This window comes from Eriocheir sinensis, chromosome 66 (assembly GCF_024679095.1).
Source record: "Eriocheir sinensis breed Jianghai 21 chromosome 66, ASM2467909v1, whole genome shotgun sequence".
In the NCBI taxonomy this organism is placed as follows: domain Eukaryota; kingdom Metazoa; phylum Arthropoda; class Malacostraca; order Decapoda; family Varunidae; genus Eriocheir; species Eriocheir sinensis.
Window position 1 is genome coordinate 2,271,732 of NC_066574.1, and position 14,784 is coordinate 2,286,515.

The window sequence follows — 14,784 nt, forward strand, 5'->3', positions numbered from 1 at the left end:
GGAAACACCTGAACTAATTAGACATCAAACTAAATGAAGCTCAAGTAATATTATCATTAGGTTGTTAGACACATAACTTTTGTCATTTCACGAGATGAGAGATTTTTTTATTTTTTTTATTTGTGGTCTGTAATTGTTTAAAGATTTTGTCCCTCCTTGACGGGCCCATGAAGGGGTTGCCGATAGACTGACTGGGGTTGTTGTTGTCTCTGAGTCTTCGAAGATTATTTCTTTTGGAGGAGCTGAAAGGTAGAGTGACGGGACTGACAGGACGGGACTGGAGTGGAATGCTTGTGTTTGTAGCGCAATGTTTTGGTGCTTCAGATACTACCGAAAAAAAATAATATTCTGTGTCTAAAAATGAAGCGCTTGCCCACGAAATCAAACTGTTATACAATATACAATACGATATATTCCTACCAGTAAAATTAAGTAGTCAGCCATGAAACTAGAAAGACTAAAGAATAAAAGAAAATTGAGTTGAGGGACACACTATTATAGTCTGGTAAAAATGAACCGGACCAACTTTAATATACCCAACCTGGCCTAATGTATAACTAATGTATGTACGTATAATAAAAGTAGAGACGAAGCATACGGTAAAGCTGCGCGTTGCGTCGACGTTCATCTCAGTTAACCTTCCCCAGGTGTCCACACTACCCATTCACCGATCCTCGAGAGGGAGGATGATCGGTTGGGCGGACTGCGCGATTTCGTAGCTAGGCCTGCTATACGTTGAGGTATATTATACCTTCATAGTTTTTTACCAAAAATATAAGTTAATTTAATGGTAACCCTCCGCGGTGCAGGGGTTAGCGTCCCTGACTACGAATCTGTGGAGCGGTGGGGGGAACAGACATACATAGAACGCAGAGTTCGGTAAAAGAGGAGGGTGGCCTGTACGAGGCAGCCCTTTGACCCTAAGCTCCGTGTACTAACCCTACCTATTATCGCTGTCCATGAATTTCTATCTATTATTTTTTTGACAATTGTATGTATGGCACTCACCCACATGACTGCTGTTTATTCCACTCATCACCACCCCTGTTTGATATCCATTAACTGGGTAGGCATAGTAAAACCATATAGTAACTAATTGAGGCCAGTTTGATGCTAGAGCTCATGAGACTTTGCTTACGATGCATTGCTTACGCTCCCCCATTAAAGTATTACCCTATTAGCTCGATTTCATAGTGAAATGACTTTGGACACTAATGCTAAATATACTTTGACTAAGACTTCTCATTCTGAGACCTACTTTATGAAAGTGTGAGGTAAATCTCACTCATAGAGGGGTTGTTCCTACCACATTCAGAATACTGCACTCTCAGAGCTCACCCATCTGCCATTTATCTCCTCTCACCCATATAATCTGTTGAGTCGTCCTTCCTGATCCTAGCCTCCTGGGTCGTTCGATATACTATTATCAATACTGTCATCTAATAATCATCACTGTGGTCTTAATCGCCCATATACATAATAATCATTGCTATAAATAATATATTTGCGTCCTGACCTTGTGGGTCCCCCCCCCGACTGCATCATTGAGCAAACTCTTTTGCATTCATTGCCTCCCACTGTCCCTAAGCCAGTCCTTATAAATAATAAACAAAAGTGGACCTCTTAAAGCCTTGTATTAATTTAAATAACAGTCGTTGTCAGTCAGATCTTTTGGCCATAGATTACAACCTTAATTTTCATCTCTGTCAACCGCCTCAATACCTTTCAAAACCTTCTCAAATAAGTGAAAGGAGAAGAGAGTAATTTTTTTGTGAACCCATGGTGAGACCTCTATGTGCTATGTTTACTAAAATCAAGATAATGTTCATCAATGTTCTTCATCTCTCCTTAACCGATGTGTATTAAGACAAGAGTTTGGTGATGCATGACCTACCTCTCTTTTTCCTGGAAGCTCGTAGCGACTTCAATATTTATGAAAAGGCAAATCTCCTGAATGCGATACATAAATATTTACTGACTATTTGAAAGTGTCACCGATCATATATATTATCTCCACCTGTCTTAATTTCCTTCCGTCAATATCCAATGACCTATTCTTTTGTTTCTTAAGCTTATCTATCTCATCCTGAAATGATTATATGGTAATGATTATATCCTCACCTTATCCCTGCCACCTACCCTCGAACTCTTTCCGGTATTCCGGTCACTCCTCCGGATCGAATAAAAGAAGAGAAGTAGTCGTTCAAATCATTTCGTATTTTCGTAATTTTCTACTATGCTTCCCTTTGGTTTTTCAGCGGTCAATTTTGTCCCGTGTTTTTTTGTTCTACATCATCTCCTTAGGATTACTTTGGATTACTTTTTTTGATCTTTGATCTCATAGTTCTTTTGCTATCTTTTGCTCTTTCTTACTTTTTCTAGACTAATGACGTACCCCCTGAGATGTGTTTCCCCATTGCAGTGCAGTGCAGTGCAGTGCAGTGCGGTGGTGCCGAGAAGGGGGGAAGGTTCGGTCTGTTCAGATGACGGTGAGGTCAGGTCACGCGTGTGTGTGTGTTTGTGTGTTTTGTGTGTGTATTACTATTTATCTGTCTATCTACAGTAATATCCTCAAAAACAAAGAGAGAGAGAGAGAGAGAAAAAAAACTTTACCGTCGTCATATCATTCTCTTACTGGCATCTGTTTATTTAGTAAGGGCAACATCAACTTACTACAAAAGGTGTGTTCCGTAGCTTTGGTCTGTCTCCTTGCGTTGCGAATACACAAAAGAAGGAAGTGCAAAGTCATGTGTCGTAAAGCTAATGATTGCACAAGAGGAACACTCAAGTAAGGAACATTTGGGGACATCATTGAAGGCAGCTGTTGTTTCCGTCGGCGTCAGAGGCACAGATTATAATGTCCCCGAGGATGCAGCTGTGTTGGTGGGCGGCGAGGTGGGTGGGTCATTAATAAAGGGACAATCACAGTCTCTGGTGGTGGTGTGAATATGTAGTTGTGTGTGAGTGCGTGTTTGGTGTTTGGTAGATGCTCTTTGGGAGGTTTTCTGCTGTAGGATTTTTTTTTTTTTATTGAGAAGCACACGTGTTTCCCTGTTTTTTTTTTTGTTCCTGCGAGGTATGATTTTTCACGTTGTCTGTTCCTCTTGTTAATCTTCATGTTAGGGATTGAGGGAAATTTATAAGTCACGAGGCTGCGACCCATTCCTATTTTTCTGTCTTCAGGAGGGAAGAAAATTGAAACACAGATGGCGGCACTTCATAAACACTCGACTGTGCCACACTTGTCTGGGACCGACCACCAGGCCTCACCAAAAAATCCTACCAGCGCCATAGGCCAAAACGTAAAAAAAAAAAAGAACTATAAATCGAAATGAAATATCTAGAGTTGGATAATTGATAAGCAGCTCCGACACGAGGAAAAATATATATTTGTGATCACATGATTGCATGCAGTAAAGGAAAAATAACAATAATAATAGTAATAATAATAATGATAATAATAATAATAATAATAATAATGAAATAAAAAAAAAGCCCGCTAATCACTGTCCCTATAAAAAGAGTTTAGAGGAGTGACCAAAAGAGAGGCAAAAGCTGTATTTCCGTTGGCAGGGAAAGGTCACATATCCAATCAGCATTATATGGCATTTTATAGTGGATAATGCATGTATATATTTTTTTTTCCTGTAAATACAACAATATTCTTCTTGTTTCCTGGATTATGGCACCTCATTGCATGTTTCCTGTATATATCCAAACAGACAGACAGAGAGAGAGAGACATGACTATTTGGGACTCTTAGGATCACAGTCTTTGGCAGGGGAAGTTGATTCGCTTCCTTGGTATGCCCGTCGGCCCCTTGACGTTCTCGCAGAAGCCTCCAAGCAACAGGTGACAGCTGGAGCTCGGGTTGCCCCAGCGGCCCTCGTAACGCCACCAGTTCCTAGGGTATTAAAGTTTTCACAAGGGATTAGTCACCATCCACTGTCTTGTGTTGATCAGAATCGTAATTTAAATGTATAGGTTAATAACTTCAGTATATCTGCTAAAGTTTGTATTCATTAGGTCGTTTGGAAAGCTAATAATGATAAGAGTCTTCACAAGGAATTGTTCACCATCATTTATCTCTTGTGGATTATAAATATAATTTCACTGCAGGTTCTTAAGTTTAATAATATCTGGTAAAGTTTGTATTCATTGTATCGTATTGGAAAGAGCTGATAATAATGCCATCTTTCTGTATTAGCCTTTGACACATACGATTCCATATATCTGAGCAAGAAACATCAGTGATTCACCTGTGAGGCTCCAGGGACGCGGAGTCTTTCTCATCGACGAGCTCCAGGTTGGTCCATGTGTTCCAGGGTGTGCCGCTGCCCGTCTCGTCGACAAGTTCGGGGAGTGAGTTGTACTCGTGGACGCCTGGGGAGCAGAGGAACCCTTGTCACGTCTTATGATAGATACTTAGGTTGGTAATGTCAGACGCTTTATCCTCTCACATCAACTATTATCAAAGGCCAAAAGGGAGATCAGTCGGGTCCTCATGAGTGTTTTTTTAGGTTCACGGTACAGAAGGAGGGTCAAACTACCACCACCAGGGTCATTAAACTAACCCTGGAAATGCCCCCCACAACCCTAGGAAAGCCTTGTCAAATATGTGTGCTTGAGCGCCGAAATGTTTAAGAATATGGTAGGCGCCGTATTCTCAAACATTTCGGGGGTAACACACTCACATTGATAAGACTTCCGTAGGGGCTGTGGTTGGGAGTATTTACAAGGGTAGTTTTATTAGTAGTTTGACCCTTCTTGTGTATGTATACCATGAACGTGAAGAAACAGTCATCAGAGCCCGATTAACCTCATTTTCGGCCTTTGGAAATAGTTGATGTGAGTGCTGAAGGCATCGAGAATACAGGTAATGAGGGAGGAGAAAGTAGAGGAAAGAAAGAACGCCTGGCTCTTCACAATCCTACATTAGATGAAAATATACTGCCTATGTTCAATTACATTTCACTTGTTTCCTGTTTTTCGTGATTTTTCTATACCAATTGGACGCAAAAATAATAAAACAAAAACTGAAGGCCTATCCATTGACATACCTTCAGATCCCCACAGGCCATGAGATCCCCTCGCCGAGTACAGGACAGGATGAGAACCCGTGAGCTGGATGGTCCGCGGATACACGGGCGACATGGCAAGGCCTTCCCGCGTGTCCTGACTCTCGTAGACGAACGTGTGGCTCTGGGGCTCGTAGGTGTAGAAGGCGCCGAAGGTGTGGCTTGACACGTACATTCGACGCGGCCGGCTTCCCTGTAGTGGTGAATGTACATTTTTTTACAGTAATGGAAGCAGCTCAAGGGAAAAGAAAAATATTGAGAAAAAAAAGCCCGCTAAACACTCCCCCTATAAAAAAAGAGTTCAGAAGAGTGGCCAAAAGAGAGGTCAGTTTCGGGAGGAGAGGTGTATCGATACTCTCCTCTCGAAAGAGTTCAAGTCGTAGGCAGGAGGAAATACAGACGAAGGGAGACTGTTCCAGAGTTTACCAGTGCAAGGGATGAAAGACTAAAGATGCTGGTTAACTTTTGCATAAGGGACTTGGACAGTAGAGGGATGAGCTGGAGTAGAGAGTCTCGTGCAGCCATTATATAATGTAACCCCAAACTTACTGACCTTAAAATTGATGGATACGTGCTCCCAGTCCCCAACATGATTCCCCATCGTCAGATCTTCACCGTGACACTGGCCTTGCACTCTCGGCTTGAAGAATCGTCCCAGAAAGAGGCCGAGGTTCACGGTGCACACGTCCTTCCCTCTATTGTAGGGGTAGAACATCCAGTAGGTCAGCGTGAAGACTTGTTTATAACTACTGATTTGGTCTCCCAGCCTCACGTGTCGCCTTGTGCTGCTATGGCGCTGTCCTCGCGTGGTCGTATTGGTTGGATCGTCTTCACCATTCACCTCAGCAGTGTTTGGGTGCATGGTTGTCTCCGGCGACCTCAGAAAACCAGTGGTAGTGTTGCCCGTGGCCTGAGATTCATCTGTAGCACCAGGAGTTACCGTAGTTTTCCTTGGTGTGCTTTTGCCTTCGTCCGTCGCTGTCATTCCCAGGCCATCCGCTTGAAAAATTCCCTCATATTCATCCGTTTTGCTATTCACATTGTTGATTGGTGCCATGTCCTCACTATAACCGATCGGAGGAGAGGTTGAAGTGACATTTCCGTCCTCTGAAAAACTAGAATGATCTGTCGGTTCCGAGGTTGAGGGAAAGAGGGGACGAGTTGGTCTGGTCTGAGAGTAAGCGAATAAACTGAAAGTACTCGGCAGTGCGTGATCTTGAGTTGCAGTGAAAGAGGACAGTGTTGGCGGGAGACTAGAAGGGCTGGTGAAGGGAGACGCCGATGTTGATCCAGTAAAGGGAAAGCTTGTGAGCGAAGATTCCCTAATGACTCCCTCTGCAGCCACGCGATCGCTGGTCAGCCCGCCCCCGTCCCCGAGCAGAGGATTCTTGGTGCTCCTCGCGGCCCGTCCTTGTGGCTCCGGGGAACACGTGTGGACAGTGACGTAGACTGGGGGTGAGTACTTCTTCCTTGGCTTCTCCCCTCGAAGAAACCCAGGCAACGTGCAGTCCTGGCAATCTGAAAGTGAATGGCTTCGTTACTACAGTCCATTTCGGCGAATGTACAAAAAATATGAATGTTTGAAGGGAACGTATTATAGCATACAGCCATGACAAAAACATGTTGCGTAATTATGAGCATTAGTTTTTGTTCCCAGTGTCGCAAGGAAAGACAAAAGTAAGTTATATAAAAAAATAACTAAAGATTTGAGTTTGGTGAGACTAAAAGGGTCATTCTTAATTAAACATTTCGGCGCCCCAGCACACACAAGGCTTTCGTAGGAGTTGTGACGGGCATTTCCCGGGGTAGTTTTATGGTGGATAGTGGTGATGACTGTCGTGAGATTATTTTGGCGGCAAGATTCAGACAGTGAGGGTGAGGGACATCGATCATCACGCCGAGGGTCTGAGGGCACGCTGACCTTCACCAGTGCGTTCTTATCGAGTGTTGACAGGAAGGGTGACAGCTTCCGCCCTCCCTTCCCTCTCCTCCTCCTTCCAATCAACACAACCAGTGAAAGGTCAAGAATATAGAACGATGCCCTTTGCCTTTGCGTTATACTAAAACACAAATCCTATTATGTACTGCCTGGGGGTTGAGATGGCATGCTCCTCCCTTCTTCTTTGTTGTGTACTTTTGCAACAATAAACCATCAATCAATCAGTCATCAAGCCATGACTCAGATACGGTTCTCAGAGGCTTAGTTCAACAAACGCTAATATTTGCTGAGAGAAAACGTACTCGAGGTAATTGATAAAGATGATTATATTGAGCAACATAATACATATATCGTTTTACCAAAGTCGTGCTGTGCTGTGAGGAAAAAGTCCCTGCTGGGTCGTCCGCCGGGCAGGGTCAGGTCCGGCGCCCCTAACCCTCGCTGCGCCGCGGCCCTGTCCGCCGCCGTGCTGGGGAGATAAATATACAGTGAAATATATACTCAATAAGATATTATTAAACTTATGAATCTACATTTAAATTTCAATACTAATCAACCAAAGACAGAGTATGGTGACCAATTGCTTGTGAAAACTGGATAATAACCAAACGCTTATAAACAAAGATGGCAAAATTATCAGCTCTCCAACACGATAAAGTGAATGTAAACTTTGCCAGATATTATTAAACTTACGAACCTTCGTTTAAATTCTAATTCTGATCAACAAAAGGCAGAGAATGGTGACTAATTGTTTGTTAAAACTTTACTACTCTCGAAGCTGGTGGCGCTACGAGGGCCGCTTGGGCAACCGGAAGATAAAAACAAGGCTCCGTTTTTCATTTCATTCATCCATAGGAAACTTATTCACTCAAAAAGACTCCGTGACTTCGTGATCATTGAACAGGAGCACACATCCACGGGTAGTGACGGATGCACCTGGCGTGATAGGCGATAGATACACTTGCTGTGACATCACGTGTTTACCTAACAGTGATGTGCTTCAGGAAGTGTGGCACGGAGCTGGGGAAGAAGTCCTCGGCGGGGTGGAGCCACACCAGCGGCGCCCACCGGTTGGCTGCCTCCTCGCGCTCTGAGGAAGAAAAAAAAACATGCATTCCTTGACCGACAGGGACGCGTATGACATCTTGACATATCACACTAATATCAGTAAACAAACACCGCGTGCCATGAATACACACACACACACACACACACACACACACACACACACACACACACACACATTAAAATTAAAATAGATGTGTGTGTGTGTGTGTGTGTGTGTGTGTGTGTGTGTGTGTGTGTCAGTAAGGGGGTTGGGTAAGGAAAGTATGACTCGGCATTAGGCGGGGTAACTATCCTATTATTTCTGTTGGTCATGGGAAACCGAACCTCAATCAGCCTTTCTCTCTCCCTATAACACACACACACACACACACACACACACACACACACACACACACACACACACACACACACACACATGATTAGCCTTACCCAATCTGAATAGTTCCTGCAGTGAAGGTGACGCAAGTGACGAGCAGGGGCACAGAGCGACTCCCACGGCAACCAACGCTAACTCAAGGTAGTACATGGTGACCTGACACACACGTCCTGGTCACCTCTGCTTAGAATATGAGTTATTAATATCCCTTAAACTTATATATCCACTCACTGCATTTTCAAGAACCCACGTCACATAACACTGAAGCTGAAGGGATAGTAGTTTCACGTCCCACACTATTCCAGCCGCTTAGTAACTCCACCACGAAGGTAATCTAACTGTTTTCGCCTGATTTGGAATGCTGGTGTATGCACTGACGACCTCTGTATATATTGGACACGTGTTATCTAAGTCTTGAAAGCATCCCTTCTCGCTGTATGTCCAATGATTCACGTCACATACTGATACTGAACCTGGAGGGAATGGCTATAGGTTGTCATTTGATACCAGTAGCATGAGGTTAGGTTTTTGATGGCCGGTAACAGTTTTCCACTCCTGTCTGCGTAGTTCTTATCTGGTAATCCTAATCATCCTCATTGCAATTGGAAGAAGCTGAAGTTATTGATTCAGTGTTGGTATCCTCAGAGTCACGTGGTATAAGCAGCACGAGGATAGGTTTTTGGAAGGACGAGAAAAATAGCACTGTCTAGGTAGTTCATATCTCATAAACTTAACCTCCCTCACTGCATCTTGGAGAACTCGCGTCACATAATATTAAAGTTGACAATATCGTTCAAGTTACTGTCGTGAGTCACTTGGTTGCAGCAGCATGAGGATTGGTTCTTGGAAGGCCCAGAAAAACAACTGCCACGGTAGTTCTTCATTCGTAAACTTAACTTTTTTCACTGCATCTGGGAGACCTCGCATCACATAATATCAAAGTTTAAAGTATTGTCCAAGCTCACGCCACAGGCACTCAATAGCAGCAGAACAAAGGAGCGTTTTTATGTTTCTTTTTCCTGCTTAAAGTCACTGCCCTCAGCCCTCACTCAGGTATGGGCCGTGGAGCGCGAGTTTGAAGCGTCGCGTCCCGTTCAGCGCCGGCACATCCACTGGGCCTGGCTGGCTGGCTGCCGCTGCCGGTCATTTGTGTAGATACGTTGCAGCATTCGTGTGGTTGCTCGGCCTTGGGTTTCCGAGGGATGGAATTGTTTTGCCCCGGCAGATGCGTTCACCGCGGCTCTTTATACAGAGGGGTCCTGCAGCGCGCCGGTATCCTATTTTCGCGTCAGTTTGGCTATTTAATGTCATATCATACAGTGTAATACAATATAGTAGTAGATAATCTACCGTAGAATATCGTCTTACTGTCCTGTAGTGCGCTGGTATCCTGTTTTCGAGTCATATTTTCGTAGTTTGGCTTTGTAATGTCATATCATAGAGCGTAACACAGTATAGTAGTAAATAAAAGGCCGTATTACAAATTTCGGCGCCCAAGCTCACATATTTGACAAGGCTTTCGTGGGAGTTTTTTTTTTATAGCTTTTCCAGGGGTAGTTCTCTGACCCTGGTGGTATTTTTACCCTTCTTGTGTACCATGAACAGAAGAAAACACTCGTGAGAACCCAACCAACTGGTCTCCTTTACGGCCTTTGGAAACAGTTGATGTGAGAGGCGATAGCGTCTGACAGTACCATCCAATGTACCTTAGAATAAATGGTCGTCTTATGGTGTGTGTTTCTTACTCGCTTCTTACTTCTTCATTGCTTCTGTATACGTGATTTATATGGACAATCATTTTTTTTTTTTATTGCTGCAAAAAAAAAAAAAACTAAAACAACGCAACAAATGAGGAAGGAAGGAAGGAGGGAGGAGTTTGCCATTCGTTCAACTGGCAAACAATGACGTTCAGATAATATAAGAGGTGGGTTTTACCAGTGTGTGTGTATGTGTGTGTGTGTGTGTGTGTGTGTGTGTGTGTGTGTGTGTGTGTGTGTGTGTGTGTGTGTGTGTGTGTGTGTGTGTGTGTGTGTGTGTGCGTGTGTGTGTGTGTGTGTGTGAGAGAGAGTGTGTGTGTGTGTGTGTGTGTGTGTGTGTGTGTGTGTGTGTGTGTATGTGTGTGTGTATTAGCATATACCTACAATGAGCAAGCGAGTTTAATTAACTGTATGTGTGTGTGTGTGTGTGTGTGTGTGTGTGTGTGTGTGTGTGTGTGTTAGCATACCGACAATGAACAAGGGAGTTTAATTTACTGTGTGACTGTTTCTGCACATTCTCCAGTGAAAGTGTTTGTGAGTGTAACAGCATAGCATTCCCCGGCGCTGCGATGCGAGGTCAAGGCTGCCAGACTTAATGTGCTTTGTTCCCTTCACGTGCTGCTGAACGTATAATATCAGCCTCCCTCGGGCGCGGGGTGGACGGAAGTTCTGTTGCGTCAAGTAGAATGTCGCCACTCAGCTGTGAGGTAACAACAACACCACCAGGAGACCACCGCCGAGTCACTACCGCCCGTCCTTGGATTCGCCACTGTTGTTTTCTCTTTCATTCAAGCTGAGATTGCTTTATACACTCCCACCGAACCTCTCTACCGCAACAGTTATAGGCCTAAGTCTTCCGTTTTAAGTTTTTCTAAATAGTAAAGGAAGCAGCTCAAGGGCAAAAATAGATTAAAAAAACTAGAAAAAGCCCGCTAATCACTGTTCCGGTAAAGAAAGTAAAAATGGCTAGCCGAAAGAGAGGTCAATTTCGGATGGGGGTTGGTAATACTGTTTTGCATAGGGAGGTTTATTTACATTCCACTCAAGCTGTGAATCATCTACAGGCTTTATCCATGGAGGGTGTTTAATTTATATATATCGCCATTGGTATTGTGTTCTGATAAATTTGCATTATTAGTTTATTAGGAAATCCAGTTATAGATAGATTCTCGCCCCCACAGTCTTACTTTAGGTTGAGGCTCCGACCACCTCACGCCTCCTTTCCCCGTATGATAGGCCGAGTTGATAATTATAATGACAGAGGCTAATTTCAGAGGAATGTCGTGGAAGAGAACACACACACACACACACACACACACACACACACACACACATAACTCATCCACTTACTCACTCACTCATTCACCTATTTCTTACCTAGCTGTGTTTTTTTTTTTATATATAGGATTGGGTCAAGCTTATATTATGTCGTCTAGTGTGTGTGTGTGTGTGTGTGTGTGTGTGTGTGTGTGTGTGTGTGTGTGTATGCGGAAATAGATATGTAGCAAAGGGATGATAACGCTTACATTGTTCTAGGCGTATTTCCCCATCCTTCAACATTCTAAAAAGGAGGTTAGGTCAGCAACAGGACGAACATGACGCAGCGCAATGGAGAGACTGTTGTTTGTTATCTGCTTTATATGCTGTCTGTTTCGGGTAACGTGTGTTCTTTACATTACTACATACATGATCTTATATACATTAGTGCTTTACATGTTGCTAAGTTGTTGTTTTGATCACTGCACCATCGCGTCTCGTACCTGTCATGTTCAGAGTATGTGAGTGTGATAACTTCGAGTAAATCCACCTTTCTAGAGCTCTGTGACAAGACAACATACATCCTTTGCTAAATCGTTTTGTTTCGGCTTTCTAGAAAACTTGATCGTAAAAGATGCAATGGAGTCATAACTGTGGAGAGAGAGAGAGAGAGAGAGAGAGAGAGAGAGAGAGAGAGAGAGAGAGAGAGAGAGAGAGAAATAGATAGATAGAGAGAGAGTAGCCTATTATTATTATTGTTATTATTATTATTATTATTATTATTATTATTATTATTATTATTATTATTATTATTATTATTATTATTATTATTATTATTATTATTATTATTATTATTATTATTATTATTATTATTATTATTATTATTATTATTATTATTATTATTAACATCAGTAGTAGTAGTAGTAGTAGTAGTAGTAGTAATAGTAGAAGTGGTAGTAGTAGTAGTAGTAGTAGTAGTAGTATTGCAGTAATCATAGCAGTAACAGTAAGGCCGTCACTTGTCCTCCATATGTTCGTATGTAAAAAATAACGACATCGCAATCTGTTTCACAACGCTTACAACAGCTTTTTGGAGCCTACGCAACGGATTATGTATTACAGTAAATCGTCCCACACATACACCGAGTAGGCTTTACGACGTTAATTCTCGGGACACCACCTACCACATTAACACCAGACGACTGATCAGCAGAAGGTGGTTTTTCAGCAAAATTTCCACGAGATTAACACCAACTTCACAACGCCTTCAAGACCAGCGGTGTGTTACGGGCAGAGCGTTACCTAGGCTGTGACGCGTGAAAGTCTACGGGCCCAGCCAGCCGCGTTTACATTACTCGTTGGCTTAAACATTTCAGCTCCCAAGCACACATATTTGACAAGGCTTTCGTAGGCGTCTGGGGCCTTTCCAGGGGTAGTTTTATGATCCTGGTGGTAGTTTGACCCTTCTTCTGTACCATGAACGTGAAGTAATACTCATGAAAACCCGACTGATTTCCTTTTTTGGCATTTAGAAATAGTTGGCGTGAGAGGTGGAAGCGTCTGAAAATACCTATCCCAGGTTTATTACCCTCCAGAATAGGGTGAATTGTACATCACTATATTAGTCATGTGTTAGCAGAACGATTAGTAAACATGCTAACCATTGCTTGTATTATAATGAGCTCTTCTTTACATTGCTTCACATCTCCTCCCGAAATTGACCTCTCTTTTTGGACACTCCTTTGACCTCTATTTAGGAGCAGTGAGTAGCGGGCTTTTTTTTTCTTAACGCCCTTGAACTGTCTCCTTAGCTGTAAAAAAAAATGCAGTCACTCATTCCTCCGTGCACACCTTCCATACATCTCACTGCGTGTATGTGGCTGTTCTAGATTAAAGTTTTGCTACATCTAAAGATTTCTGAGTCTTGGGGGTTACTGTAAATCTCCTCCTAGCCTCTCATCTCCTAATATGAATCATTAGGTTTGATTTGTCATTTATTTCTCTCTCTCACTCATTCTCTTGTATCCAGTTCTCCCTTTTATTCTCGTCTTCCTTCCTCTGTCTCAGTGTACATTCACCCAAGGCCTCTGCCACAGTGATTAGCGGGCTTTTTCTCTATTTTTTTTATTTATGTTTGCCCTTGACCTGCTTAATCCCTTTACTGTAAAAAAAAAAAAAGGACTCCTCCCCTCGAAAAAATTCGTGCGGACGCCCTTGGACAGCCGTGGGAAATGAAAAATGCACCACACTTTACCATGCACGTTGATCTGCCTGCAGTTAAATTCACCAGTTGTCCTGATAAAGATTAATCGCTACAAAATTTCGCTGCGTTATTGTGTTGCGGCTAGAGGCAACCTGTTACTGGCTTGGCGAAAGAACCGCTACATTGGGCAGCATTTTTTTTTTTTTTTTTTTTTTTTTTACAGCAAAGGAACACAAAAAAAAAAAAAAAAAAATAAAAAAAAAAAAAAAAAAAAAGAATAAAAAAAATAAAAAGTCCAGTAAGAAGAGAAGAGAAAAGATTCAAGTCGAGAGAGGAGTTCTGATACCCTCCTCTCTTGAAAGAATCATCAAGAAAGGAGAAAACAGAGAAAGAAGATTGATTGTTCCAGAGTTTAGAAGCGTGAGGGATGAAAGAGGGTTTGGGTAGTATAGGGATGAATATGTTTGTAGAATAGGGAGTGCAGCGGGGAAAAAGGAGGAGGGCAGCAGGGGGGGGGCGGGAGGGCCAAGCAGCAGTTCAGAGCAGTCAAAGAGCAGTCAGAAAGAAATAGAAGATAGAAAAGAGAACTTGGGAAGTGGGAGGGTGAGGTGAGTAGGAGGAGATGAGGAGGAGAGCTGATGAGAGGAGAGCCTTTGCCTCCTCCACTCCAGAGAGAGAGTGTGTGAGTGCCCCCCACATGAGATGCATATACTCCATACGAGGGGCGGGCCCTGTGTATATGGGACAGCAACTGTGCAGGGGAGAAGAACTGGCGATAATAATCCTAATTAAGCTACTTTCGTTGCTCATGTAGTCCACAATTTACTTAGTGAGCAAGTTACAAGGGGCTTTACAAACAGGCGAACTGAGGTGCCGATATGTTTAAAAATGAGGACCTCTAGGAATAATTATGGGCAAAAGTAGCTAGATTGGGCAGCATGGAGCTAATTGCGCTACTTTTGTATCGTGTGTTACTATTTACCTATTTTTTTATAGTGATTGCTTTCCTAGTGATGCCTTAGGAAGACTATTGTTATTTAATGCGGAAATTTGATATTTTCTTACTGAATGTATATGTAGGAAGAGTGGCAGAGCTGTGAATCTGA

At 42.9% G+C, this 14,784-nt stretch overlaps 1 protein-coding gene across 4 annotated transcripts; it reads right to left on the reverse strand.

The window, feature by feature from the left end:
* Positions 1-3,597: 3,597 nt before the first annotated feature.
* Positions 3,598-9,615, reverse strand: LOC126987711 (uncharacterized). Of its 4 annotated transcripts, none has more exons than XM_050844909.1 (8): positions 9,511-9,615; positions 8,515-8,641; positions 8,002-8,107; positions 7,377-7,486; positions 5,632-6,596; positions 5,061-5,271; positions 4,260-4,383; positions 3,598-3,904 (listed from the first exon to the last, which is right to left on the reverse strand). In XM_050844909.1, exons 2-8 carry the CDS (start codon positions 8,609-8,611, stop codon positions 3,766-3,768), a joined length of 1,752 nt encoding a protein of 583 aa, XP_050700866.1. In that variant the 5' UTR covers positions 8,612-8,641; positions 9,511-9,615; the 3' UTR covers positions 3,598-3,765. The 4 variants fall into 4 exon arrangements, with proteins under 4 accessions (XP_050700866.1, XP_050700865.1, XP_050700863.1 ...); XM_050844908.1 differs by having other exon boundaries at positions 8,515-8,934; XM_050844906.1 differs by having other exon boundaries at positions 8,515-9,044; positions 9,511-9,573.
* Positions 9,616-14,784: the final 5,169 nt, after the last annotated feature.

Bases quoted from the DNA above. Each gene is read 5' to 3' on its own strand.
- LOC126987711 (XM_050844909.1), bottom strand. From the start codon at position 8,611: ATGTACTACCTTGAGTTAGCGTTGGTTGCCGTGGGAGTCGCTCTGTGC. The intron at 8,108-8,514 runs GTAAGGCTAATC...TTTCTTCCTCAG, and splicing joins GCAGGAACTATTCAGATTGG to AGCGCGAGGAGGCAGCCAAC. The intron at 5,272-5,631 runs GTCAGTAAGTTT...TCACCACTACAG, and splicing joins ACGTATCCATCAATTTTAAG to GGAAGCCGGCCGCGTCGAAT.